The sequence below is a fragment of the Gekko japonicus genome, unplaced genomic scaffold (genome assembly GCF_001447785.1).
Source record: "Gekko japonicus isolate JY-2015 unplaced genomic scaffold, Gekko_japonicus_V1.1 scaffold3093, whole genome shotgun sequence".
NCBI classification, from domain to species: domain Eukaryota; kingdom Metazoa; phylum Chordata; class Lepidosauria; order Squamata; family Gekkonidae; genus Gekko; species Gekko japonicus.
In genome coordinates, this window is record NW_015174929.1 from 75,665 (window position 1) to 102,013 (window position 26,349).

Here is a 26,349-nt window from a genome sequence, read left to right on the forward strand (position 1 = left end):
GAACCTCCATCTTAGCCAGATTCAGCTTCAATTGGCTTTACTTCAACCATCCCACCACAGCCTCCAGCCCCTCGGCTAGATTTTTGGGGCGGAGTCTGAGTGGCTGCCCATCAACAGGTATAGCTGGATGTCATCAGCATATTGGTGACACCCAAGCCCGAAACTCCGAGCCAGCTGGGCGAAGGGGTGCATGTAGATATTAAACAACATTGGAGAGAGAATTGCCCCCTATCTCACATATTACTGGGTGTCTAGTTGACATCTCTCCTCCTATCACCACCCTAAGTGTCCATTTTGTAACAGTCCACTTGAAGTGTTTCATTATGCACTGTGAAAGAAATGGTGGACAAGGAAACCAAAATACACTGGAAAAGTTGATGTTGCATGTTCAAAAGCTGATGTAGTATAGTAGCTAAGAGAATGAAAATGAACTGTGATTTGCGAGGTCCCAGTTCATATCTCAACTCTGCCACAAATTTGCTAGGTGGCCTAATGCGAGACAGTCCCTCATAACTAATAAGCGAATGATGATAATAATAGCCTATTTCATATGCAATTTGTCATTATGTGTGTGAAGTGCTTGGAACAGTAAATGTGCAGCAGCAGTAGTAGCAGTTTGTTAGAAGGCACATGCTAACTTGGCCGAAGTGAAGTATGACTGGTCAGTGCCTGAATGGAAAAATCTGGGAATCCTGAATGTTTTCATGGACTCTGTGATGTGATGTGATGACAAGTATAATATAAATGTAATTAATTAGTATTAGTAAAATATATTTAACATGTTCAAAATTGGGTGCCTTTTTACTAGATGAGATCAACTGGCCAGAAAAAGATGAAGCTCCGCCTCCAGATGCCCAGGAACTGATTGCATTGCTTCTAAGACAAAACCCCTTGGAGAGGCTGGGAACAGGTTAGATTGCATGGCTTGTACATTAATTTTTGTCTGAAAAACTGGAAACAGTTATTTATTTGGCTTGATCTGCCTTTTGTTTGCCTATTTTTGTTTCTGTATGTGAAATGCCTTCAGCGAAATTTGAAGATCAGTACAACAGGAACATCCTCTAGTCTGTTGTGTTCTGCTCACAACGGGGAGCATTGTCACAAAGCTGCCATTTAACCAAATTCCAGTTAACATGCTTTCATATACTCTTACCAGCTTTTAATAAACAGCAGAGTTATTCTTCAGGAATATCTGTTGTAGGGGAAGATGCTAGAGCCCAGGCCCGTAGCTACAGTGAGGCATTTGGGGGCCGCCGCCCCCAACTTACATCAAAGGCCCCTTCAAGTGCCCCACGACTCTGTCCCCAATAAAGAGGTGGCCTCAGCCAGGCTCCCCACCCCCATTCCTTGCCACTCACGTTCCCGGCCTGCCCCAAGTTGCGCTTGTCGCTTGGACGGGAGGACTTACGAGGAGAAAGAGAAAGGCATAGGCCTTGTTGCCGGTGTAGCACAGGAAGCGATGTCATCACACCAGTGATGTCTGGGTGACGCTCTGGTATTGGGGAATAACTCTATGGTAAAACCGGCTTCTGCCATAGAGAATTTAAGAACATAAGAGTCGCCAATGTTGGATCAGGCCAAAGGCCCATCCAGTCCAACACTCTGTGTCACACAGTGGCCAGAAATACCAGTGCCATCAGGAGGTCCACCAGTGGGGCCAGGACATTAGAAGCCCTCCCACTGTTGACCCCCCCCAATCACCAAGAAGACAGAGCATCACTTGCCCCAGAGCCCCTATCTATACCTTGTGGCTAATAGCCACTGATGGACCTCTGCTCCATATGCTTATCTAATTCCCTTTTGAAGCCGTCCATGCTTGTAGCCGCCACCACTTCCTGTGGCAGTGAATTCCATGTGTTAATCACTCTTTGGGTGAAGAAGTACTTCCTTTTATCCGTTCTAACCCGACCGCTCTCGATCCCACGGCCAGCTTGGGGCGCTCCGGACGGCTGCAACCACCTAGATAGGTGGTTCGTTTTTGCAGCGGGGCATCGCCATTTGGACTGGATCAGGGACGGAGACGGCACGCTCCCCAGATGTTGAGGTGGGATCGCGTCCATTTGCTCCGCCCCTGTTCCGTCCCACTCCCGTCCCAAATGGGCTCGTATGAACGGGGCCTTCTTTATTGCAGTCACACACTGTCTCGACATTTTCAGTGAGTTATCTACTACAACTCCCAAGATCTCTCTCTTGATCAGTCTCTGCCAGTTCAGACCCCATCAATGTGTATTTATATTTGGGACTTTTGGCTCCAATGTGCATCACCTTGCACTTGACCACATTGAACCCCATTTGCCATGTTGATGCCCACTCGCCGATCCTTGACAGATCCCTTTGGAGTGCCTCACAATCCTCACTGGTTTTCACCACCCTGAACAACTTTGTATCATCCGCAAATTTGCCTGAATGTTGCTGATGACATCACTTCCTGTGTGATCTGGGTGATGAGGCCTAGGCCACCTCCTTTCTCCTGGTAACTCCCCCCGCTGGCCAACTGATTGGCAGCTGGGGATCCCCGCCTCCACCAGTGGGTCTGGCAACCCTAATCCCATGGGTGAAAGTAGTATCCCTGAGAAAATGGTCAGATTATTTAGAACATAGAGGGAAGCATACCTTGCCTTTAATTGCCTGTAAAGCTGGGTCTCTTTCTGTATGTCTGCTTTTTGGCAGGGAGTCTCCCTGGAGTGAATGGGCACAATCCTTGAAAATTTGATGAAAAAATAAACTGAATGCTTAACTGTGTTTCTTATTCAGAGAGAAATGGGAAAAAATGAATGAATGCAATAATGAGCATGGGGAGAAATAAAAGCTTGAAAACAGAAATTAAACCACATTTTTTTACAACCTTCATGTACCTAATTTTTAAAGCTTCCTTGACTTCCATTTCATTTATCCAACCTGTCTCTTCACCACTGTTCCTAATAGTTCTCCTCCCACCCCTACTAATACAGGTGTTTACCTGCTATCTTAAGAATTTTCAAATTTCCTCAAAAGCCCTGTGTTTCATTAGCTCCTCTGTCAATTACCTTTCTGCCCCCCCCAGCAGCTTTCCCCCATTCCATTACCTATTTTGTGTGTGTGTGTGTGTGTTTTCATCAGATCCCTTGCCTCTGAGCTCCCTACTGGTTAATTTTCTTACCTCACAGGACTTTTCCCCAGTCCTCAGACTCTTCACAAAGGGTGTTCTGTCCTTATACCCTGTTTCCACGAAAATAAGACCTACCCCAAAAATAAGCCCTAGCAGGATTTCTATGCATTTGTGGTATAAGCCCTAGCGTGTCTTCTTGAGAAAAAATAAATATAAGACAGTGTCTTATTTTCTGGGAAACACGGTAGTTCATGTGAAGTTCTGATCCCAACCAAACAGACCAGTTTTCCTTCCCTTGTTTAAATTGAGTTGTAAACACTGACAGCTTTGTTTTATGGGCCACTGGGATATTCTTGATATTCTGTGTTATCATACCAATTTAGCAAATCAGTGTCAGAGGCTTCACTGCCATGAATGCAATCCAATATAAATTATAGAAGGAAGATTTTCTTTCAGGGCCCTATTCAGGATATCGTTGTATGTTGTATTCTCTGTGAATGATTGCCCTGAATAGATAACCATTGTTGGCAGTTTGTCAGTGTCCATTCCAAATTATATCCGCTGAGAATATTACTGAAGGAATTAACTCTATTGCTTGAGAGTCTGTTATGCTTCAAAATAAACTTGGGGCTCCATAGGTCAAAGAAATTTGATCTTTTGCTGTATTTTTTTTTAAGATGGTTCAGAAGTAGACTGTAATTTTTCCACTTACCAAGAAGCATAATTGGCTGTTTGGACAAATGGAAGTTTGTCCACACAGTTTAGATGTAAGGTTACAGATATTTGATTATCTTTATGATATCATTTGAAAATACATAGTTACAAATTATACATAAATCATATGAACTTTTGTATGTCCATACCCATTCAGCAAATGTATCTGTTAACAAATGTCATTTCTCAACAAATTCCCCCAGCAAGAGAGCCAGTTTGGTGTAGTGGTTAAGTGTGTGGACTCTAATCTGGGAGAACCGGGTTCGATTCCCCACTCCTCCACTTGCACCTGCTGATGTGACCTTGGGTCAGTCACAAGCTCTGGCACAGCTGTCCTTGAAAAAGAGCAGTTTGTGTCAGAGTTCTCTCAGTCCCACCCACCTCACAGGGTGTCTGTTGTGGGGAGGGGAAGGGAAAAGAGTTTGTAAGCCACTCTGAGACACCTTTGGGTAGTGAAGGGTGGGGTATAAATCCAATCTCTTCTCTTCTTCTCTTCTTGCTCCACTTTTGAACATGTCCAAAGCTGTAGGTAAGAAGTGCTTCAAATCCTTTATTTGCCCCAGCCACTTTTTTGTTCTTTACATGTTAATCCATGAGATCTTTCTCTAGGAAAACATAACATTATTTATTTATTTGTTTATTCAAACATAGATACCTTGACTTTCCCTGGTGGATCACAATCCTGAGTTAAAACTGTACAGTAAAACCACAAGAAAATGCCTGCAACTCAAAGCCCATTAAAAACCCTAAAATGAAGAAATATTTTGTGTAAAAAAGAACAAAAGTTGCCTAAAACAAAGGACAAGTTCTGTACTGCTTGATTAAAATGGAAATACCATTGTGATGTAATAGAGTATGGAGAGTCCCAGGTCCAGATTTCTGTTCACTGTGAAACTCACTAGGTGACCTGCCACCAGTCATTCTCTCTCTGCCTACCTCACAGGATAGAATGTGATATAAAAGGAAGGAGGGGAGAATCATGTATTGAGCTCCTTAGAGGAAGGATGGAATAAAAAGGCATTAAGTATATAAATACTCCAATGCGCTTTTCAGACTTTCTGTTTCAGAAGTACAATTTTAGTATCAGAAGTCCAAAAATGTCTCTCAGCCACATGGCTTCTATGCCCTCCATGCCCTTCAGCAGCTCTAGTTGGCCCAGGCCCTGTGTCTCTTACGCAGGTATCAAATAAAATGTAAAGGGGAGAGAAAGAGGATTCTTTGTAGTTTGTCTTCTTTTTAAATCTACAGGCTTCAAGACTAGGGAAAGACTGTGTTTTCACCACTTGTTATGTGGGTCAATTGATACATTCAACAACAAACAGTACAGCACACAGCAAAAAATAGCAAGGGACAACAAGGAACAACTGTGAGCTGATGGGTGGAGGCAGATTCTGGTGGGCTTGGGGTTGGTGCTTAGTTGCCCCAGGACCTGGGGGACAGAGGAAAGTTCTGGTGGAGGAGTTCCTTCTGCAGGCTCTTCAGGGGCAGCTACTGCAGGTTCTTCAGGGACCAGTTCTGGAGCCGATGAACCAGGGACATCTTCCCTGCAAGGGTCTTACAAAGTTTCCTGCTCTCCTCCAGGCCATGTCTCTTGCTCCTCAGAGGCTTATTTATTTATTTATCGCATTTATACCCCGCCCTCCCCGCAGTGCAGGCTCAGGGACTCCTAGTTGGACTCCAGAGCCAGCAAAGTGGGAATCATGACAGTCATTAATAATAAAAAAGCCAAAGTACAAGTATAGCAGCATCACACATTTTCTCACAAAGTATATCAAAATAGTAGATCTCTCTATAATTGAAACAATGGCATAATGTAAATCTGAAATCTCTACAACTTAGTGCTGTCATTCACAGACTGTACCTTTCTGCTATACCAGTCGGGGCAATTTCTTTTTTAATTGAATTTAATTGAAGACTTTTTTGCTGAAATAATCCAAATGGTTTCCTCTTGCTTCTTCAGGTGGTGCATATGAAGTGAAACAACATCAGTTCTTCCTAAACTTAGACTGGAACAGTTTGCTGAGACAGAAAGCAGAGTTCATTCCACAGCTGGAGTCTGAGGACGACACAAGTTACTTTGACAGTATGTGTAGTCTTATATAGTACTTTTAAGATACCTTTATATTTTTTTTACTGCCCTAGGAAGATTTGTTTGTTTTTTTAGGTCGTTGGTCCTGGTTGTATTTCTTTGTCAGTATTTGGGGGAGGGGGGATTATATATCAGGTTTTCAAGCTATCATAAATTTAGACAAATATTTTATGTGTTTTGTAGCTCGGTCTGAGAAGTACCACCATATGGAAACAGAAGAAGAAGATGACACCAATGATGAAGACTTTAATTTGGAGATTAGGCAGTTTTCCTCATGTTCACATAGATTTTCAAAAGTAAGGAATGTTTACTTTTGCATATAGTATATGGTCCAGCTCTCCTATACTTTGCAGTAAATGAGATGGAGCAAGAACAAAAACATTATAGGGACTAATTATTGAGGGCAGCTTTTCACATATACACGTAGAACTTGAATGGCAACAGAAATGTAAAGTTCTTTTGTATTTTTTGTATCTTTCTTTAAGGGTCATTTCTTGTCAACATGTTGCAATATTCATTCAGCTTCCTGAGGGTTGCTTGGGAAAATATCCAGAGTATACTTCCCCCCCCCCGGGGGGGGCACTCTCAAACAGCATTTATGCAGTTTAGTTCCTTAGAACAAATACTAAAATGTTTTTATACTGTGATCAAGGGTTCCTTCTCTCCCATTCATTTTGGAAGAAACAAAAGCTTCAGTACAAATTTGGGAGGAATCAAACCTTTATTTTAGATTTTGAAAGTGAGAAAGTCATAATGAAGTAAAGAGCCTAGATGTAGTGAGGAAAATAAGTTAGTTAGCGTAGCATGCAATAGAGCTAAGCAGAAGTAAGTTTACTACAGTACTTAGTGTATAAAGGTGCAAAACATGTAGGTAGCTTAATGTATATTGATTAAAGTAATTTTTTTCCAAAGTAGGTTAACTAAAAAAGGAGTGCTAAATGCATTATAGAGAGTCTTTAAAAAATGCTAGCAAAATGTATTTTTTCATATAGCTGCATTACTCTGAGTTTTTGTGGACTAACAGCTCTAAGTGTAAATAAAATCAAGGAGTGTGACTATATAGCATCATTATGTGTGTGTATGTAAACATTCTTTGTAGAATATGATTCAGATGAAAGTATTTTTAAAGCAGACATTTATATTCCCCTTCTCCATGTTTATATGTTTTCTTGTCTATAGTAATCCTTAATCCCCCATTCTTCTGTAAAGACATAAGAATGAAGAGGTGGGGAAGGCAATGCAAGGTCTTGCTCTCCATGTAGTGAGCTGAAACCTTTATCATGACTTGGCAGCAAGAATTCCATTCCCCATCAGTGAGGAACATTAAAATCTTCTCTTTGCAGGCGACTTCTGTGTATTTGCGAGATAGATATTAATACTGAAAGAGTAGCCTGCTACCTCATAGTTTGACTTTGACTTTTTCTTCATTGCTGACAAGCTCAATATGCAGGTTGTTAGATAAACAATTGGATTTTTATGAGCAGTTGTTTGTTTTTTCCCCCTCCTAAATCTTTTTAGCCAAGTAATTTATTCTCATCTTCACGGTCAATTTCAGTTCACTTTTTTTTCTGTCTTTCTTTGCACCCCTGACTGATAGCTATTAAATGACTCACTGGGATTTGCTTTTCGTTTTCAATGACTTTATGGTTAAGAAGCAATGCGAGATGTGCAGAGATTCTGTGATATACCCTGAAGCATCAGTAGATGGAGTTTGCAGGACCCGTAGATCCTATAGTCAAAAGGGCAGGACAAAATGAGATGAATTTATGACAGAAAAAATGCCATTTGCTGTCCTGTTGCTTAGCTGAGAGACCACGGAGAGCAGAATTGAAAATCATTTTAAGAGGAGAGCTGAAAATTCATTCATCATCTGCTGAAGGCCTTTAAAACTCCAGGATACTTGCCTATAAGTATTTAGGGCATGCAGAGCTCTGCGTGACAAGTATTTTTCTGAAGTCCTTTAGATTCAAACAACAGTTAGCCATCAATTTTTCTTCCATGCTTTTGCCTATTTGCACAGGTTTTTAGCAATATAGATCGAATAAATCGAAATCAAACTGAAGACAAGGAAGATGCAGCAGACAGAGCCAAAAATGTGACTCTAACATCTGCAGAATCTTTAAGCTGGAGTTCAGAATATTCTGAAATGTAAGTATTAATTTCATAGTTGTATCCTACCCAAGGCATACGTGGGGCTATGACATACTGTCTTCTCAACAGGCCTGTGCAACAGATGAGGCTAAGAGAGAAATGACAAGTCAAAGGCTGCTCACTGAGTTTCATGAGCTGAAATTTGTACCTGTCCCAATCCTACACTCTATTCACTGTACCATTCTGGTTCTTTCATAGCACAGAAATTATTGTAAAAGCACTGGCCGTCCTGGAGTATTTGACAAATTCATCTGTTTGCTGTGGTATCTGTGAACCTTTATGTGCTGCTGGTTTGAGTTTGTGTACACCTGATTAATTATGTTATGCAAATGTCATTTGAAATGCAGGCAACAGCTGTCTACATCTGTCTCCTCTGATACTGAAAGTTCCAGGCAACGTCACAGCTCTGGATTGCTTCCAAAATTGGCCGTGTCAGCTGAAGGAGATCAAGATGAATCCCTGCGTTCTGTCAGATCCCGTAAAGAACAAGAAAAGACCCCATTTGTTAATGAGGACTCAGTTCAGGATGAAGTGGAAGTAACAACTCCAGCAAGCACTATCAGTAGCTCCACGTTGTCAGGTAGGATGCAAACAATGAAGTACATTCTACACTCAAAATGACAGATTCATCTAGATTTGCTCAAATAAAATGTCAGCTCTGGGTGAGATAATTTTTTTTTCCCTTTCCAAATTCTGAGATCAAAATTTTTGAGTTTCAGTAAACCAAGCTACTCTTCTGTGAGGGTACTGTGTTTGAAGCCAGTGTGCTCTGAGCAGGGACTTCAGGATGCATAACAGTAGGTTCAGTTCTTCTGTAGATTTGCCAGTGCTCCTTAGAGCTGATTTCCATTGTGGAGAATGCACAGCTTGTCCTTTCTCCTTATTTCATTTTTTTTCCTAAACCAGAGTCATACTGTATGAAACACTTGCTACAAATATTTCTATTGCATTTTCATTTATTTATTGTAACCATGAGTCAAGTTTACAATCAACAAAACCCAAATAAGTATGGTTTATGCAGATAAACAATTGATGTTAGTCAACATCATCATAGATATAAAACCAGCAACATATAAATCCTTGCCAAATTTTATGTAAAACAAACACGCACTACAAATTATTTCTCAAGATAGTTGACCAAATTTGTGCTGACAAGATCTCTCTGACTCTTTTGAAGAGCCCCCCCCCAGTAAAAAGGTAAAGGTTCCCTTGCTCGAAAGCCAGTCGAGTCTGACTCTAGGGTTGCGGTGCTCATCTCTGTTTCAAAACCGAAGAGCCAGCGCTGTCCGAAGACGTTTCCGTGGTCATGTGGCCGGCATGACTAAACACCAAGGCGCACGGAACGCTGTTACCTTCCCACCGAAGTGGTACCTATTTATCTACTTGCAATTTCTTGCTTTCGAACTGCTTGGTTGGCAGGAGCTGAAACTAGAGACGGGAGCTCACTCCGTCATGCGGCACACTTGGGTCTCGAACTGACCTTCCACAGCCTGCAGTTCAGTGTCTTAACTACTTGAGCCACCACAGCTCCCCCCCCCCAAAAAAAAGCAGAGTGTAAATAACTATTTCCATCAGCAAGCTTGGGGAAAAACAGAGACTTCATGTGAAATAGTGATATATCATTGCTGATTTTTTTGAACAGTTTCATGTCTTATGAGTGTTCCCTCTAAGCTGTGGAGTCTTGTGAGCAAAAATTCTACTTTGTGAGCTACTGGCATTAAAGTTCTGAGTCAGCAATTTGGCTACTGCACAAATTAGTTTGCTCTGGAGCTGTCCTTCCTGAGCTAAGACAAAAATGTGTGAGCTGGAGGCTAAAAAACTGTGAGCTAGCTCACACTAACTCAGCTTAGAGGGAACACTGCTTATGACACAAGATATGTCTTAATTGTTAGCATCTTCCTTTCCCATTCTGTAAAGTTGTATAAAAGCCTGTGCAGGTGTATCAGTTAATCACAGTTTAAGCATTTAGAACCACTCAGTGATTCCCACTTGTGTAGGAATTGTATATGATCTTGGGGAGTTTATTGTATTACCCTTGTACTTCCCTGTACTCAGATCATATTAAAATGAAATAGCTCCATATCACAGGTGGGACTTGGTTCTGTACTTACATTAGGGTTGCCAGGCTCCAGGTAGTAGCTGGAGATCTCTCAGAATTACAGCTGGTTTCCAGATGACAGAGAGCCGCTCCCCTGGATAAAATGGCTGCTTTGGAGGGTGGACTCTATGGCATTGGACCATGCTTGAGGTCCCTTCCCCAAAACCCCACCCTCCCCAGGCTCCACCCCCCCCGAAATCGCCAGGTATTTCCCAACCCGGAGGTGGCAACCATAGCTTACATGAACAAATTCTTTACATATGTACATTGTCATGATGGTTTATCACTGTTGTACAAAACCATGTTTGTATTCACAAGTGGGAGAGTAACTGTGCAGGTTTAAAGACTATAGACCTGTGATGCAATATAACCTTAAATGGCATGTGCTTCTGTGAGCTCATCGAAGGTCTTTACAAAAAGTCAGGAGTTTGTAACATTGAGGAATCTATATATGATTGCCCATTCTTGCCCGGTCTGGATACTTAAACCATGTACAGATCACAGCAATTAGTACTTGATGTCCATTATAAATTAATTATTGACCCAGGGCATCTTTCCTTGTACCCTAAAACAAGCCATCATCCATCCATTACTTTAAAACCCCTTGCTAGAGAAGAATGATGTGGGCCAAGTATCGCCTGGTCTCTAATTTTCTCTTTTACTCAAAATCTTTGCCGTTTCATTCAAATTTATCATATTATGTAAACCCCTTGCTGATTGACTGAATAGCTTTGTCTTACAAGGAATCTTTGCTGTTAGATTCAAATATTGTTACCTTTAAATGCTACCATAATTTGTAATTGTCTTACTTAGTGACTGAATAGTTCTATTGTACTTTTAATCCACCTTGAGTCCCAGTGACAATAAAAGCAGACTAATAAATAAGATCCTGGTTCATTGTTGCATCTTGTTTAAGGTGCTAATCTGGGTTAAGAATGTGCAGTTTTACTGTCAGTTACCGACCAAGATGGAACTAAGATATCAAATCAAGAACTATCTAGGACTACCAGTGTACAATAGCAGAGGGAGTGCAATCTTGCAGCTCACTCAGGATCCCTAAACATGGTTAATAATTATATCAGCAGCAGCCCTAACATTTTACTGAATGTATGTATGACTTTGTTATCAGAAAAGGGGTCCCCCTAACTCTTGGTTCTCTTGTTCCTTAATTTTGTTCATTTCTTTTGTTTTGTGTAGTTGGCAGCTTTTCAGAGCACTTGGATCAGATAAATGGAAGAGGTGAGAGTGTGGACAGCACAGATAATTCCTCAAAGCCATCCAGTGAATCAGCGTCTCGTATGGCTCGTCAGCGATTAGAAACTACAGAGAAAAAGAAAATCTCTGGAAAAGTCACAAAGTCCCTCTCTGCCAGTGCTCTATCCCTCATGATCCCAGGAGGTAGAGATTATGATTATAACTATGAAATTGATACTTGTGTTATCCTTTTCTTTTTGCAGTGTGTCCTCAGTACAAGTTTTCTTGCACCAACAATTGTCTCAGATACAGATTTCATTGTTTTCCTTGTCATTTACTCTAAGTCTTTAGTAATAAAACAGACCATAATCTGGGGGACCTGTTTAATGTTCTTGTCACACTGTTGCAGAACAGGAAAAAAAACTTCCTTAGCTTTTGTAAGTCATTCAGTCTTTGAACGTGACCTGGTGGCTCCAGTACATGCATGGAGCTTGGCACACACACATGGGGCTTGGCGTTTTGCCTTTTTAAAACCGTTTTTCTGTAAGCAAGAAAATGATCTGTACGTGCAGCAGGAGAGTACTTCCTTTGCTCATGCACAGTATCTGTAGAGAATAATAGGAAGCTCTCACATGTCAGACCTTTGGGTAATTCCTTCAGCCTTGAAATACAAAGGAAAACTTGAGCTTCCTCAAATGCTTAGAGCACAGGAATGTTCAGTGTGCAGATCTCACATGTATCTGTTCTGAAAAGGTCCTAGAGTGGAGCTATTCCTGATGGCAGAATTTTACACACAGATGCATAATTTTGTACTTTGAGAGTAGCCACATCATAAGTGTCTGCTGCCCTTTTTCTCTTAAATCTGAACAACTTATTAAATCTTTTTCTTTGTGTGGTGATTGAAAAAGGTCCTTGTGTAGCTATTGTTATGTTACACAATCTCAGCACTGCACGAAGTATTAAAAAGACAAAAATAGCAGTGTAAACACATCTTTGTTGCATGAATACTCCTCTTCAGTCAAAACATATGTTTAAAAGTCCAAAACTTAGAACTCCCCAAGTATCAATTTGTAGATGTCATAAAGTTAGAAATGCAGAATGTAATAATTAAAATATGTAACTACATGTACAGTATTCATAAACTGGGAATTTTTGTAACACTAAGTAAGACAGCTGTAAGCATTTTGGAAAATATTCAGGGTGGAAGGGGAGTATTTCTTGATGTTCAGTTAGATTCTGACATACTGGTGCCAAACATACCGGTATGTTGGTGCCAGTGTTAAACATTTGTACACAAAATGAGAACGTGCCGCTAAATATTGGAATATTTGTTCCAGATATATTTGGTGTGTCTCCTTTGGGAAGTCCCATGTCCCCCCATTCCATGTCTTCAGATCCATCATCCTCCAGGGATTCCTCTCCTAGCCGTGATTCCTCAACTGCTTCTGCAAGTCCTCACCAGCCAGTCATAATTCACACATCTGGCAAGAAGTATGGGTTCACTATCCGAGCAATCAGGGTGTATGTAGGTGACAGTGACATCTACACAGTTCACCATATTGTCTGGGTAAGAGGAAAAGGGGTGCCCCCCCTGCTTTTCTTGTTAATAATGTTTGAAATTGGTATGTTTTCCATTTACTATGTCAGGTATGATTCTGGATAGACAAATGCTCATCTGAATCTAACATTATGGTATTCTGGCTAGTTACTTGTGTCTCAGTGCAGGTGGACAGAATGTTTATTTTGTAGCATCCAAAACAGACAATTTAGGACGAGACAGACTATGTCAGGGTTTCTGTTTTTTCTGCAGACCTGAGCATTGCTGTTGGTGCATAATTGTTAAACTGAGTGTGACTATAGGGCTCTTAATCCCCATTCCCTACATGTGAATCTACCAGTCAATCACCTTGCCAATGAGATATTACTTAAATGGCCATATTTCAGTCATATACATGTGCTCTTGGCTCTGGGTAGGAACATGGGTCAGAGGATTACAGTGTTCAGTTATTTGCTATATCATACTATTTTATTTTATGTTTCAGTAAGGCAAATAACCTACCAACGTAACTCTGGTAAGCTAAATTAGGTGTTACAGCTAAATTTATTTTTGATCAGCTTTCTAAATCAATGTAGATTTAAAATAAAACTTGAGAGTTATGGTTTAAAAGGGGGAAGGTGTATACAACTTCCCTACATGGTGATAGAGGCATAATTCTTGGAATCTTTCCTTGCATAAATTCATTGAAATGTATAATATTCACAACAGCATACTGGTTTAATTACATTTATTTATTATAACATTTGTATCCTACTTTTCTATTTAAAAATAAAGACACTTTAAGTATTAAGATCCATACAATTTAGGTAAAAATAGTAATTAAAAATTTACAAGCAGAAGAAGACCTTCAGGAATAAAAAAAGGTTTTCATCTGATGCTGGAAAGCCTCTGAAGAAGGAAACACCCCACAGTGCAGGTGGAGTAAGTTCCAAAGAGCGGGAGTAGCTTCCAAGACTTCTGGCATAAGACTTGCTCAGCCAGCTTCAGAGCTCAAGTAGTTTGTACACATGGAGGTGATCCACCAGGTACCTCATACTCAAGCAAGTTAGGACCTTAAAGGTTAACACCAGCAGTTTGATTTGGGCCTGGAAGCACAGTGGGAGCTAGTGTCATTGTAAGCACCCTGGCTGCCAATTTTGAAGCAGTTGAAGCTTCCAAACAATCTTCAAAGGTGGCCCAGCATGCAGTGCAGGACAGCAGTCCAGCCTTGGTGTTACCAAGACATAAATAACCTTTTTGCCCTGTCCTGTGGGGCTCAGAGTAATCTCGACTATATAGAACCTAGCAGGGAATTAGTCATTTCTTCCAGTTCTGTTCGCAATTTATAGCAGTCTTCGCAACACTTTACTGTTCTCACTAGATCCCCCACCCTGTGATGTGGCCTATTGTATCTCAGTTAATTCAATGGCTTTTTAAAATAACTGATCCCATGTTGTGGAACAGTCAAGTTCAGTGTTACCAAGTTCAGTGTTACCAAGACATAAACAACCTTTTTGCCCTGTCCTGTGGGGCTCAGAGTAATCTTGACTATATAGAACCTAGCACGGAATTAGTCATTTCTTCCAGTTCTGTTTGCAACTTATTGCAGTCTTCACAACACTTTACTGTTCTCACTAGATCCCCCAGCCTGTGATGTGGCCTATTGTATCTCAGTTAATTCAATGGCTTTTTAAAATAACTGATCCCATGTTGTGGAACAGTCTTGCAGGCCTAGTCTTTACTGGTTTTCCATAGAGTTTGTGAGACCATTCTGTTGCAGTTGGCTTTCTCCTGAAAGATTCAGGTCCTGTTAGGATATGCTTTAACTCTTTCTGATACAGCAATATTTGGTCTCTCTGAGATTTTTTATATTCATAGTAATATTTTTTTATTCAGTAAAAAGAAAGCTGGATACGAAGCTTTACAAGTTTATCTTCAATTCTATAAACAAGTCATATTGATGTTATTAGGTTCAATTCACCATCCTAGTCAAACTTATCTAACTTTTTACCATGCAACATACAGGTTAATTTACTTAACTGTATGTATTCCTTTTGTTTCTCCAACCGCTGCTTTTTATTTGGAATTGCATTCCTTTTCCAGTATCTAAGAAAGACTAATCTTGTAGAGGCTATAGCATTTAAACAATTTCTTGAGTATCTTTAGGAAGAAAATCTACATAATTCAACAGGAAACATTTAGGTGAGGAATGTAACTCTTATTCCTTGAGAAATAGTTCTAGAAATCATTTCCCAGTATTCTTTGGTTCTATTACATCTCTACCAATTTTGTTTGGGGTGTTTGTTTGTTTGTTTTGTTTTTTGCATCATCTGGCCTCTAGTGTTTGATAAGTTACCTTGGGCTGAAAACAAAAATTGTCATAAAATTCATTGTGCAGATGCAATGTTGGCGGAGAAATACTGCTTCTTTGCCACCATCACTGCCACAGGATGGGCTTTAAAAATGAGCTCTAGCCCATTCCTTGTGGGATTCAGCATGAGTCATTCCCCACTGGTGCTCTGATCATCTCTCTAGCCCTTTCATTGCCACAGCCCCTCAGTAAACCAAGGGGCTGCCTGGGCTCTTAGACCTGAGAGAGGGCTTCTAGGAGCAATTGTGTCAATTGCCCAGGTCATTTTCTCATTCCAGAGGTTAACCAGGGCATTGACAGGAGAACACTACAGCACTTTTGGAGTCAGTGAACTAAGTCCCTGCTCAGCTGTGCAACAAAAATAAAATTTAGAAGCAGAAATTTCAGGAACATTGTTGGGTAAACTAGTGCTTAACTGTAGTCATGATGCTTTGCTAGCTATTTGTCAAGAAACTGAATGGAGTCAGGAAATACTTGGCGTTGTAGAACCTGACGTTTCGCCAGTAGCTGTGACTGGCATCTTCAGAGGTATAACTAAATGTTGTCAGGATTCTGTTGCACAATCTGGATTCTTACATTTGCTTACATCAATTTGAACATACTCATTTATATGAAAATGTAATGCAGAAAGGAAAAAAAGTCACACAATTTCGTTTTATGTTGTTTCTTCTTTTTTCACAATATAACTTGAACTTTATTTTTTGCCTGTTATTCGAAAAACTAGTATTATGGACTTTAACTGTAGTCACATTAAATAATTTCTAACATGGGCTGCCCTTTTGTACTCAGTTAACTTTAAATCGATGCAGTAATGTCCCATGATATAGTCTGGCAGACTGCCAGACAGATGTACCCCTCCAAAAAAACACTCATTTAAAGTAGTTTGAAATATAGAGATTAAAAACAGGACTATTTTTCCTCGGTCAATTTCTCCTCTTGTTTTTCTCTTTCATGATTTTAAATTAAAAACTGGTTTGAGTGTCTTGACAAAAATGTATTAATACAAGGGCGGCAAATAAACAAAATGTTTTAAAAACCACAGCAGTTGTTTCAAAATTAAAGTGTCTCGTATCTTAAAATATTTGGCTCCCCATTTAAAATGACGACCTTTGTTCGATCAAGAAAGTCACTTTTCAAGTGCTCCTCATTCGATGATATTAAGAAGCGTATGAAACTAACTGAAGTTACTCACATCTCTTGTACTTACTCCAGAACATAAATGGTTTGAGGGGGGGGGGGGAACAGGGGGGGGGGATGAAATCCAGCCTTCTGTACTTTGTCATTCTTGTGAAATATGTGATGATATTATAGTGTTTTCTGCGGGTATAATTAAAAAATATATAGGAGTGGTGCAAAGATATTTTCCTCTCCTTTGGTCTCTAGAATGTTGAAGAAGGAAGTCCGGCTTACCATGCTGGACTGAAGGCTGATGATCTGATCACTCATATCAATGGAGAGCCTATACATGGCCTTGTTCACACAGAAGTTGTAGAGCTGTTGTTAAAGGTACGTTTTTTAAAAAAAAACTTCTGTTCCCAGCACCAATTTCTTCTTTCTTTTGAGAGTCATTGAGATGGTACATTGGGCCTGTCTGGACTTGCATCTGTTTCGCTCAGGGTAGATAATCAATTTGATTGCAGTGGTAGTGTGTAGACCGAAGTCATATGTCCTCAAGTTCATTTGACCTGTTCTGGGGTTGTAATGCTTAACTCCTGCTTTTCATCTCAAAGTGCTTGGTTGGCAGAAACAATTATCATAATGAACTTAAACTTGCCTAGTGTAAAAGTTATGTATAAATATCAGTTTCAGGTGACCCCAATTTCTGATAAAACATAAAGGTATGTGTATATTTGGTTCAAACTGTAAATATGTCTTTCATATTTTTCTCTCTTTTGAAACCAGAAGGCTCTCGTAACCTATAAATAATTCTGTTATTGCAACTCTCCTTTGGTCGCTCTGGGCATCTGTTGGTGGTTCTGAGCCATGTACATTTGGCTAGTCAAGTGGAAAATAGCTAGAAGCCTAAGGATTAATAAAACCACTTAAACATAATAAAACTGAGGCCTGAATGCTCCCCTCGCAGAGATGGGGCATGCAGGCGTGCAGCGGCAGTAGAGAGGCATTCCCAAGTCAATGAAGAGAAAAATAGCACAAGTGTAATGATATAAAACGAAGCAGTCCTTGCAATTATCCCTCCTCTGAACTGTGTAACCATATTTCATCCCCATTCACTGTTTCTGATAACACCTGACAAATGTCACTGCTGTATTAAGGGGGATGTTCAGCAGCTGGTCCTTTTCAGTTGCACTTGTCTTTTCCACGTAACGGACGTCATTGCATGCTAGATGTAACTTTGTTTTTCTTCATTAGCACAACCAGAAGGCATGTTATAACAGAGCAGTCAAGATGTTCTTTCAAAGTTTCTGAGCTGGTTATTGTGCAGCAACTGTCTATTACTGCTTTTGGCACCATGTACAACTTTGCTTACAATTTCCTTCAGGCTTTTGCAGAACAGGCTAAGGTGACTGTTGTAGATACTGCATCTGTCCACCAGATGGTGAAAAAGAACGTGCCTGCGTATGCGCTTGAGAGGATAATCACTTTAATTTTTATCCATGAGAGAAAGAGGAGATATTAGTCCTAAATCCCATTTCTCAGAATATGTGCTCCTACTCTAATATTCTGTTCTTTTAATCAGAAAGAACATTAATATTATTATACTAATGGTGCTGCTGCTACAACATCCAGGTGAATATTTAGATTATAAGACCAGAGGCAAGTTTCCTTTAAAAAAAAGTAAGTCTACTTTTTATACATTTCCTAGTGAATTCAGATGCATAATTCATGTTACTATTATATGACTTGTGACATATTACCTTTGTGAAGTTGTGCTAACTCCCATTTGTACAGAGCGTCACTGCAAACTGAATTAATTCAATGGAGCTTACTCCCTGGAAAGTGTTTTTATGACTGCAGCCATAAGCAAAGAATAGGAATAAAACAGATGGCTTAAGTGAGGTTGGGCTTAAGGACTGCTAGTGAAACTGACACAAGAGAAATGTTTTTCCTGACCATTCAAACTAGAAGCAGAAGCCAGCATTGGAGTCTGTTGTAGGAACAGTAATGACTTACACTTGGAACATTCTTATTTTGGCAGAGTGGTAATAAAGTGTCAATTACAACAACCCCCTTTGAGAATACCTCAATAAAAACAGGACCGGCCAGAAGAAATAGTTACAGGGGCCGAATGGTCAGGCGCAGTAAGAAAACCAAAAAGAAGGAGAGTTTGGAAAGGTGAGTAGTAGTTGCTAAATTCTAAGTTTCTAATATTTGTGAAAATATGCTTCTGTATCTTTTAAACGTTACTAAATGTTCTCCGGTACAGACAGAGGGGCCAAAGGGGCATTGTGGGTGGATCCAGAATGCCCTCCTGCCGATTTCCTGAACGGGAACTCCCAATAAGAAAATCCCAGTTTTTTTCCCTCTCCCTTTCAATTTACTTCAGTTTTTAAATACTATTTTGTATGTCTGAAAAGTGCTTTCAGCTCGATTGAAGTAAATCTTTTACTTTCTTCATCCTAAATCTTCAAGACTGGATAATATGTAGAAACAAATTTCCTAAAACAAGGGAACGCTTCTCTGTATGTCTTACAAAGCGTGCTGTTTTGACTGATATGTTCATTGTAAATCCTATAAGGTGTACCAAATTCTTGTAAAATTTTACAGTGAACAAATACTTCCTTCAGTTTAGTAATTTCAGTACAGTGTAATGGCATGTATTCAATAGACACTGTAAGGAATTTAGTTTTTTGTGGGTTTTGGGGGGCAGGGAATTCTAGTTTTTATATAAATGGAAACCATTTTCCCAGTTAAAAACAAGCAAAAATGTCTACATGGTATGAATCTACATGGTATGAATCAGGGCATTATTAGTGAAATCTACATGGTATGAATCAGGGCATTATTTGAGATTTCAAAACCCCTAAGTATAAAAATCTATTTTCAGAGAATTGTGTAGGTTGTTTCATGTCAGCTGTGATATCAAAACATCCTGCTTTAGCCAATGATGCATTGTCAGGAGTCTGTGTTTGACAGTGATCTTCTGTCCTCACATTAGGAGGAGATCTCTGTTTAAAAAGCTGGCCAAGCAACCCTCACCCCTTCTTCATACAAGTCGGAGTTTCTCCTGCCTGAACCGATCACTCTCATCAGGAGAGAGCTTGCCTGGCTCTCCAACTCACAGCTTGTCTCCGCGCTCACCCACACCAAGCCTCCGCTCCACCCCCGATTTCCCCTCAGGTGAGTGTTTGAGGAAGGAGATACCGCCTGGAAGAAAAATAGGAGACTACTGTGTGAAAACACAAAACCAGTTGATTGCAGTCCTGTTTGCATAAGGAGATACCACCTGGAAGAAAAATAGGGGACTACTGTGTGAAAACAATAAAACCAGTTGATTGCAGTCCTGTTTGCATGCTTATGCTCACACAGAGCTAACACATGAGGAAGTTTCTTTTCTTAACTTCAGTGGAGGCAAGCAGATCTGGTCTGTACAGAGCTGAACTTCCAAAAGGCAAACATTGTCAAGTATGAAGCCTAATCTAATCAGCCAGAGCCACCGTATAAGATATAACATATATCTTATACGGTATATATATAATTCTTACACTAACAAAAGTTGGTTCAGTGCAAGATACTATGGTAGCTGTTTTGCTTTTGCTTCATTGCACAGAGAGCTCCATCAGAGTTTACAGAGGCTTCAGTTGACAAAAAGCTTGACAGTAGACCAAAACCCTGAGCTACCCATTCAGCCTGTTAAAGCTTCTGAAAGAGCTGCTCATATTATCCAGTCATGTTAAATGTCATATGTTAGCTCTGAAAAGTGTCAGCTAGAGGAGGCCTATGGTGGGTCAGCTGGTAGAGTTTGCTGGAGAAAAAGGAGAAGTCAGTCAGTTCCATACCATTTAAATTTGAAGGAAGAGACAGAAAAGAAAGATCCAAAAGCTGCTGTATGTGATTCGTTAATGTGAAGTGCTTTCCTGGTCAATATGTTGTATCAAAGTGAAGCCTTTCATAATTCAATCATTTATATACGTGGAATATAGTTAAATCTTTTTTCTTTTGCAGGGACAAATTCTTCTCAGAGCAGCTCCCCAAGCTCAAGTGCGCCCAATTCTCCTGCTGGTTCAGGACATATTAGACCCAGCACCCTTCATGGTTTGGGTCCCAAGCTCGGTGGGCAGAGATACAGATCAGGAAGACGTAAATCAGCGGGTAGCATTCCTCTCTCACCTTTGGCACGGACTCCTTCTCCAACACCTCAGCCAACATCTCCTCAGCGGTCTCCATCACCTTTACTGGGACACTCAATTGGAAGTGCGAAAATAACTCAGGCCTTTCCTAGTAAAATGCACTCCCCTCCTACTATTGTCAGACATATAGTTCGGCCGAAAAGTGCAGAGCCACCGAGGTCTCCATTGCTCAAGAGGGTTCAGTCTGAAGAGAAACTTGCCCCTTCTTATGGGACTGACAAGAAACACTTGTGCTCACGCAAACACAGCCTGGAGGTAACTCAGGAAGAGGTTAATAGAGAGGTGTCTCCACGAGATGTAACCCTTCAGAGTCTGGAGGAGAATGTACTGGATGCCCCCTCTTTCACACGAGTGAGGCCTGCAGAACAAGGCTGCCTGAAACGACCTGTTTCTCGGAAGCTGGGCAGGCAGGAATCTATCGATGAGCTAGACAGGGAAAAATTGAAGGTCAAAATAGTTGTAAAAAAGCAAGATCTGCCAGAGAAACAAGAATATTTACAGAAAGCAAGCACTGTGCATGAACCTTTTGGTGAATCAGAAAACCCCGTTACCTCATGCCTGGAGGAGAAAGAAGGCAAGAAAACATTTCAGAAAGCCCTGGAAAGATCAAACCACTCTGAAACTAAAATCACAGCTCTGGAGACACAGTCGGTAGGTGGCATGCTGAAAGATACACTTCAAAAGAACGCAAACATGAGATCAAATGATTGTGCTGCTTCAGATGTACACGCACCATGTCATGGCCCCCCGCTTAATGAATTCAGTCATTTGTCATACGACTTCAAAAGAATTCCCCCTCCATGTACATTACAAGATGTACTGCCTCCATCATCTGACAAGATGCTGAATGGAAAGGGAGAGAATGCAGATAAAACTGCACCGACCAAAGAATTTGTCAAATGTGAAAGATTAGATAGTAAGCTTGCAAATATTGATTATCTTAGGAAGAAAATGTCCTTTGAAGAAAAAGATGACAGCCCTTGTCCGTTGCTGAAGTCCAAACTGACATCAAATAAACATGACTGCCATCAGCTCAGTGCAGTCAGACAAATGAACGTACAGCAGGATTCAAATCCATCATCTGACAGCTGGTCAAATATCAGCAGTGCTCATTCTGCTCAGATTAGCTCTGTTTCCTTTGTTCCCCCCAAAGCCTTGAATAGCCGAGCAGACAGTGGCATAGAAAAATCGCCCCTGATTTCCACAGAGTCCCCAGTCCGAAAGAGCCCTTCAGAGTATAAGCTAGAAGGGAGGTCTGTGTCTTGCTTGAAGCCAATCGAAGGCACATTAGATATTGCTTTGCTTTCAGGGCCACAGGCGTCCAAGGTGTCTTCAGAGGTATCCTCAGGTGCATTCCCGGGAGGCCAAAGTGCTAAAAATGAAGTTGGATGTCCCATCGTGTCTGTGTGCCAAGGTGGCAGCAGTGTGAAGGTTGAGCCCAACTATCAGAAAGAGCAACCACCAACGTACCAACAATTCAGGTCTTATAGATCTGATCTACTGGAGCTTCAAAGTTTAAGTAAAAATATTCAAAACTCATCAGCAGTGGCTGTGGCTGCAGCACCGCCACTTGAAAAAACGGCCTGCAGTCTGAGCATGAAATGTGATCCACCTCTAATAGTGACTAACCAGAAGAAGGAGGCAACCCGGTTTACTGCAAGTGAGGCTAAGACAAGCAGCCTCCAAAGCCAGGATGCTGCTTTGACAACCTGCAAATCTTCCATGGCACAGGGCATTTCTGAGAAAGCCAAACGAAGAGAGAAGAGAGCCTCAAAAGAAGTGGCTGACAGCCAAATACAGGCCCAAAGGAGGGAAGACCTGCGTTCAGGGGTCACTGAGGATTCTTCGACAAACAGGCCTGGTACAGAAGCACTCCCAAATCAAGGCCATAAAAACGTCCAGAGATGTTCCTTTGAGTCAGCTGCTCTTCTGCAAACACAGGGAGCAACAAAAGTGCAGGTTGTAAGCTCAAAGGCAAAGTCCAGAGATGTGCACAAGCAGCATGCAAAAGAGGATGACAGCACCACTAAACAATCTCCAGGCAATGAGTTGGACATGCAGAAAGCAACTGCACATTTCGGGTCAGAAGCCTCACTTCCCCCAAAGTCTTTACACACATCAGCAGATACAAATTCTGCTAAAATAGAAAAACTGCTGGTTGGTATTGCTGTGCAAAAGGACGTCCCTCGAGAACTGGGGACAAAGGAGCAGAAGCAGTCCAAAAATATGCAGCCTCCAGCTATGTCACCAGCTGGTGACAAAGAGCCCAGCATGGCTTCTAGGCAACAAGGTAGCCATTCTGATGTTCCTGCTGTAAAGGAATCCGTCAACAGGCCATCTGCGGTCCCTGCGTGTTCCATCAACCAAGATAATCTCAGATCTGCATCATGTACAGAAAACAGCTCCATTAAATCCAGACATGCTCCTGACTCCTGCTCCTCCAAGTCAAAACATTCGGACAAATTGGCACCGACACAAAAGCAAACAACTACAAACCTAAAAGAAAAAGAAACCGGCATTCAGGTCTTGGCAGGTTCTCGGAAGGAGGGGAGAAGCATCAGTAAAACTGCACTGGATTCTTCCTCAAACCTTTCAAGTTCTCCAAGAAATAATAATGAGCATATCCAGGTAGAAAGGCATTTAGTCATAGAATGTAGGTCAGAGCCCTCAATCCTAATCAATAGCTCCATGCCTGAAAAACAGCTCAAATCCTTCAGTAATAGCCACGCAGCGGAGGCAGCAGCCCCAGAGAACACTAAGCATTTTCAAAGGCAAGAAATGGCAAGCTTAAGTGACCCTCTTGATCAAAAGCCACTCCATGTGCGCAGCAAGCAAACCGTGCCTCCAAAGGCGGCTGCTGTGAAAGATTGTCATTTGCCAAGCAAACACGTGGACAGGGGCCCAAGCCATCACACTCCCTCTGCAGAAAAACTGGCTGAAGGGAAAAAATGCACTGATGCACTTTATTTTCAGAATGACTCTGGGATCTCAGATCCTGGTCTCTCCTCTGCTGGCTGCGATGCCAGAGGGAAAGCTACAGAAAAGGCCGTCACAGGGATCAAGAACTCTCACGACATCAAAGGAAAAGGACACCCGAGTCAGAAACAGTCAGCCGAAGGAAGCAAGCAGCATGCCGCAAAACATGCCTCCTCGGCCGGTTTGCAGAGTACATGTCGCCCAGCTGCGACAGTGAGCAAACAGCCCGACTGCCCATCGAACTTCACAGAATGTAGACAGGAAGCCCTCGTTTTGCCCTTAGCAAAGGCTAAGCTGGGGTCTTCAGAAGCAGTTGCAGGGAGCTGCAGGGAAGTAAGAAAGCAAGCCAGCTCTTCCTCAGCAGATGGTAGAGCAGAAATGACTAAGAGTGTTTCAGTGTTGGGCTTACACTCCGTGGCTTCACCTGCGGAAGAACATGTTCCCACTTCAAACCTGAGGGGGAAACCTAGAAGCCAAGAGAGGCCCCCGTCTGCCAACGCTCCTGTGGACATAAAGGGAAGGGATCCCAGTCTGCCTCAGTCTTCTGCGGCAAGAAGACAGAATGTAGGTAAGGATTTGCCAAAGTCAGGGACTCCGGCGGACTCTCCCAATGCACTTTCATCTGACAAAGACTCTGCCCGGCAGAGGCGAGGAAAAGAGACCTCGCGGAGTAGTCCTCACAAAAAGACCTCCTAATAGCAAAAGTTGCAAATAGGACTTCTTAACGTCTTGTCTTACTTTCAGAAATCAGCACTGTGTAGTATTTTCTTGCAGAAAAACTTTCAGCGCCACTTAAGCAGGGTGTGTAAAGAGAAGACTCTCCCCCCCTTCCCCCCCCCAAAAAAATGCCTTCCCAGAATACAACCGGTTAAACTGTTACCATATTGTATTTGTACAAAAATACTTTTACAATTTGCGAGATGTGTTTGGAGGTGGGGGTGGGGTGGGATTCCCTGTAAATACTTAGGTAGCGCGTATCATTTTGAATGTAGCGTATCCATTTTGCTGCTGATTGGCATTGTTTACTATATCTTTTTAATGGTCATTGCTTTGCCACTGATTTGCCATAATCTGGGAAGAAGCAGACTTACTAAAGCTCTGGATTTAGGCTGAGCCCACATTATATACTGGCTTAATGAGGGGGCAGGGTAGAGTTGCCCTGGGGTGGGAGAGCACCATATGTAGTTATTTAAAGTCCTATAGATAAGATTACAATTAAGAAATAATAGTGGTTGTGAATTGTTATGTGTATTTTAAGAGCTTAGGGGGTTGACGGTGTTGCCAAGAGCCACTTTGCATCCTAAATTTGAATAGGAGATCACAGTGCAGCTCTTCAAAGCACAGCATCTGCCTCTTGGTTAAGATCTGCCTAGTGAAGGGAAGTGTCTCCATTATCTGTCTTGCCACCATCCAGTTCACACCATAGTTTTCTGCTGATGCGGAGTCTCCCTGTACAGCTATATCCAACTCCTTATTCTAGGCTGAGATTGCAAACTCCTTGTGGAATTTAGTTTCTGCTATGTTGGTTCAGGTCATACTGATTTACACTCAGGCAGTTGTGTGGTGTACAGCGCATGCAGAAGCACATGGCAAAAACTGCTAAACCAGTTTACATGAACATTAAAGAATTTGGATTTGCTTCATTATCATGATAGGTAAATTTATGCATTTAGTGACTCAGCTTTCTTTACTGTTTTATGACAAAAGTGGTGAAGTGTGGGGGAGGGTATTTTTCAGCCTCATATCTAGATAAAATATCCACATCTGACAACATTTTAATACCTATCTGGGGGCCTTATGTTTTAGATAAGCTTGCTGTTTTTAGCAAGTCATCTGAGGTTTCACATTCTTTTTGAAGTACATTCAGTAGCTCTATACATTTCATATTGTGAACTTTATTTGTATGAAAAAGAAAATAAATGTTGTAATTTTTTTTAATGAAAAAACGGTGTTTTTGTAACAGAGGGACCTGTTGGAGCTATTTGGTGCTAGAATGTGAGTTATCTTTAAAGCAATTTTTTTTTTGCTAAGCCTTATTTGAATTTTGTGTATTACAGAATATGTTGAATTTATCTGATTTTGTTTGGAGCAAAGTTATTTGGTTTGTTTTTTGGAACATAGCATTCCAGAATGAGAAGTATGGCTAAGTGACTGGGATCCAGAAAATAATCGGTGATTTCCCCCCTGCTGTATTTCCTCACAAAAGCTCATTTAATACAGACCCTCCTGCAGGGTTTCCCCCCCATTTCTCTAAGGATCATCATCCAAACATAGCACAATTATGAACTGGTGGCATGTAGGGTACTTAGAAGTGTGCTGAATGCATTTTCCTGAGGAAAAGGACTAATCTGGTTGAGATTTTGATCATTTTTAGGAATTTTTGCTCAGAAAATAAAATGAATAGGAAGTCTGTAATTTCCCATGCACTGCTTAGTACTTTCATGTCCCTTCAATTCATTCTTGAATGATTAAAAACAACTGAAGGAAAACCTGTCTTGAAGAGGGCAGTCTGTCTGTGGCTTGGTGATAGCAGAGGTAAAAGTAGTTTCCTGTGGGACTTTATACTCACTCAGAATCTTGGGCTGGTCCCTGTGCAAAACACCTTTGCATGCTGCATAGCTCCTTGGCATGGGTAGAAGCCCAGTTTAAATATGACACTGCGTGAGTACAAAGTCCCACAGGTGAATTCTTTTGCCTCACCATCACATTTAAATTAAGCCTAAATCTCGGGGTAGGGACGAGGGTGGGGTGGGCTGAAATAACCAAACACTAATGTACTCCAAAATCATGACATTTCTATCTGGAAGGTATTTCATAGTTTA

General features: G+C 41.2%; 1 protein-coding gene across 1 annotated transcript in view; it reads left to right on the top strand.

Annotated features, from left to right (window-relative positions):
- Positions 1-24,379, top strand: part of MAST4 (microtubule associated serine/threonine kinase family member 4) — an 86,732-nt gene extending 62,353 nt beyond the window's left edge. Inside the window, exons 15-25 of the mRNA XM_015425083.1 lie at positions 809-910; positions 5,763-5,885; positions 6,075-6,187; positions 7,912-8,039; positions 8,390-8,622; positions 11,338-11,538; positions 12,672-12,901; positions 16,626-16,748; positions 18,400-18,536; positions 19,360-19,541; positions 20,367-24,379. Of these exons, the coding sequence (XP_015280569.1) occupies positions 809-910; positions 5,763-5,885; positions 6,075-6,187; positions 7,912-8,039; positions 8,390-8,622; positions 11,338-11,538; positions 12,672-12,901; positions 16,626-16,748; positions 18,400-18,536; positions 19,360-19,541; positions 20,367-24,223 (5,429 nt within the window). The 3' untranslated portion in view covers positions 24,224-24,379. The remainder of the gene's footprint in view (positions 1-808; positions 911-5,762; positions 5,886-6,074; positions 6,188-7,911; positions 8,040-8,389; positions 8,623-11,337; positions 11,539-12,671; positions 12,902-16,625; positions 16,749-18,399; positions 18,537-19,359; positions 19,542-20,366) is intronic.
- Positions 24,380-26,349: the final 1,970 nt, after the last annotated feature.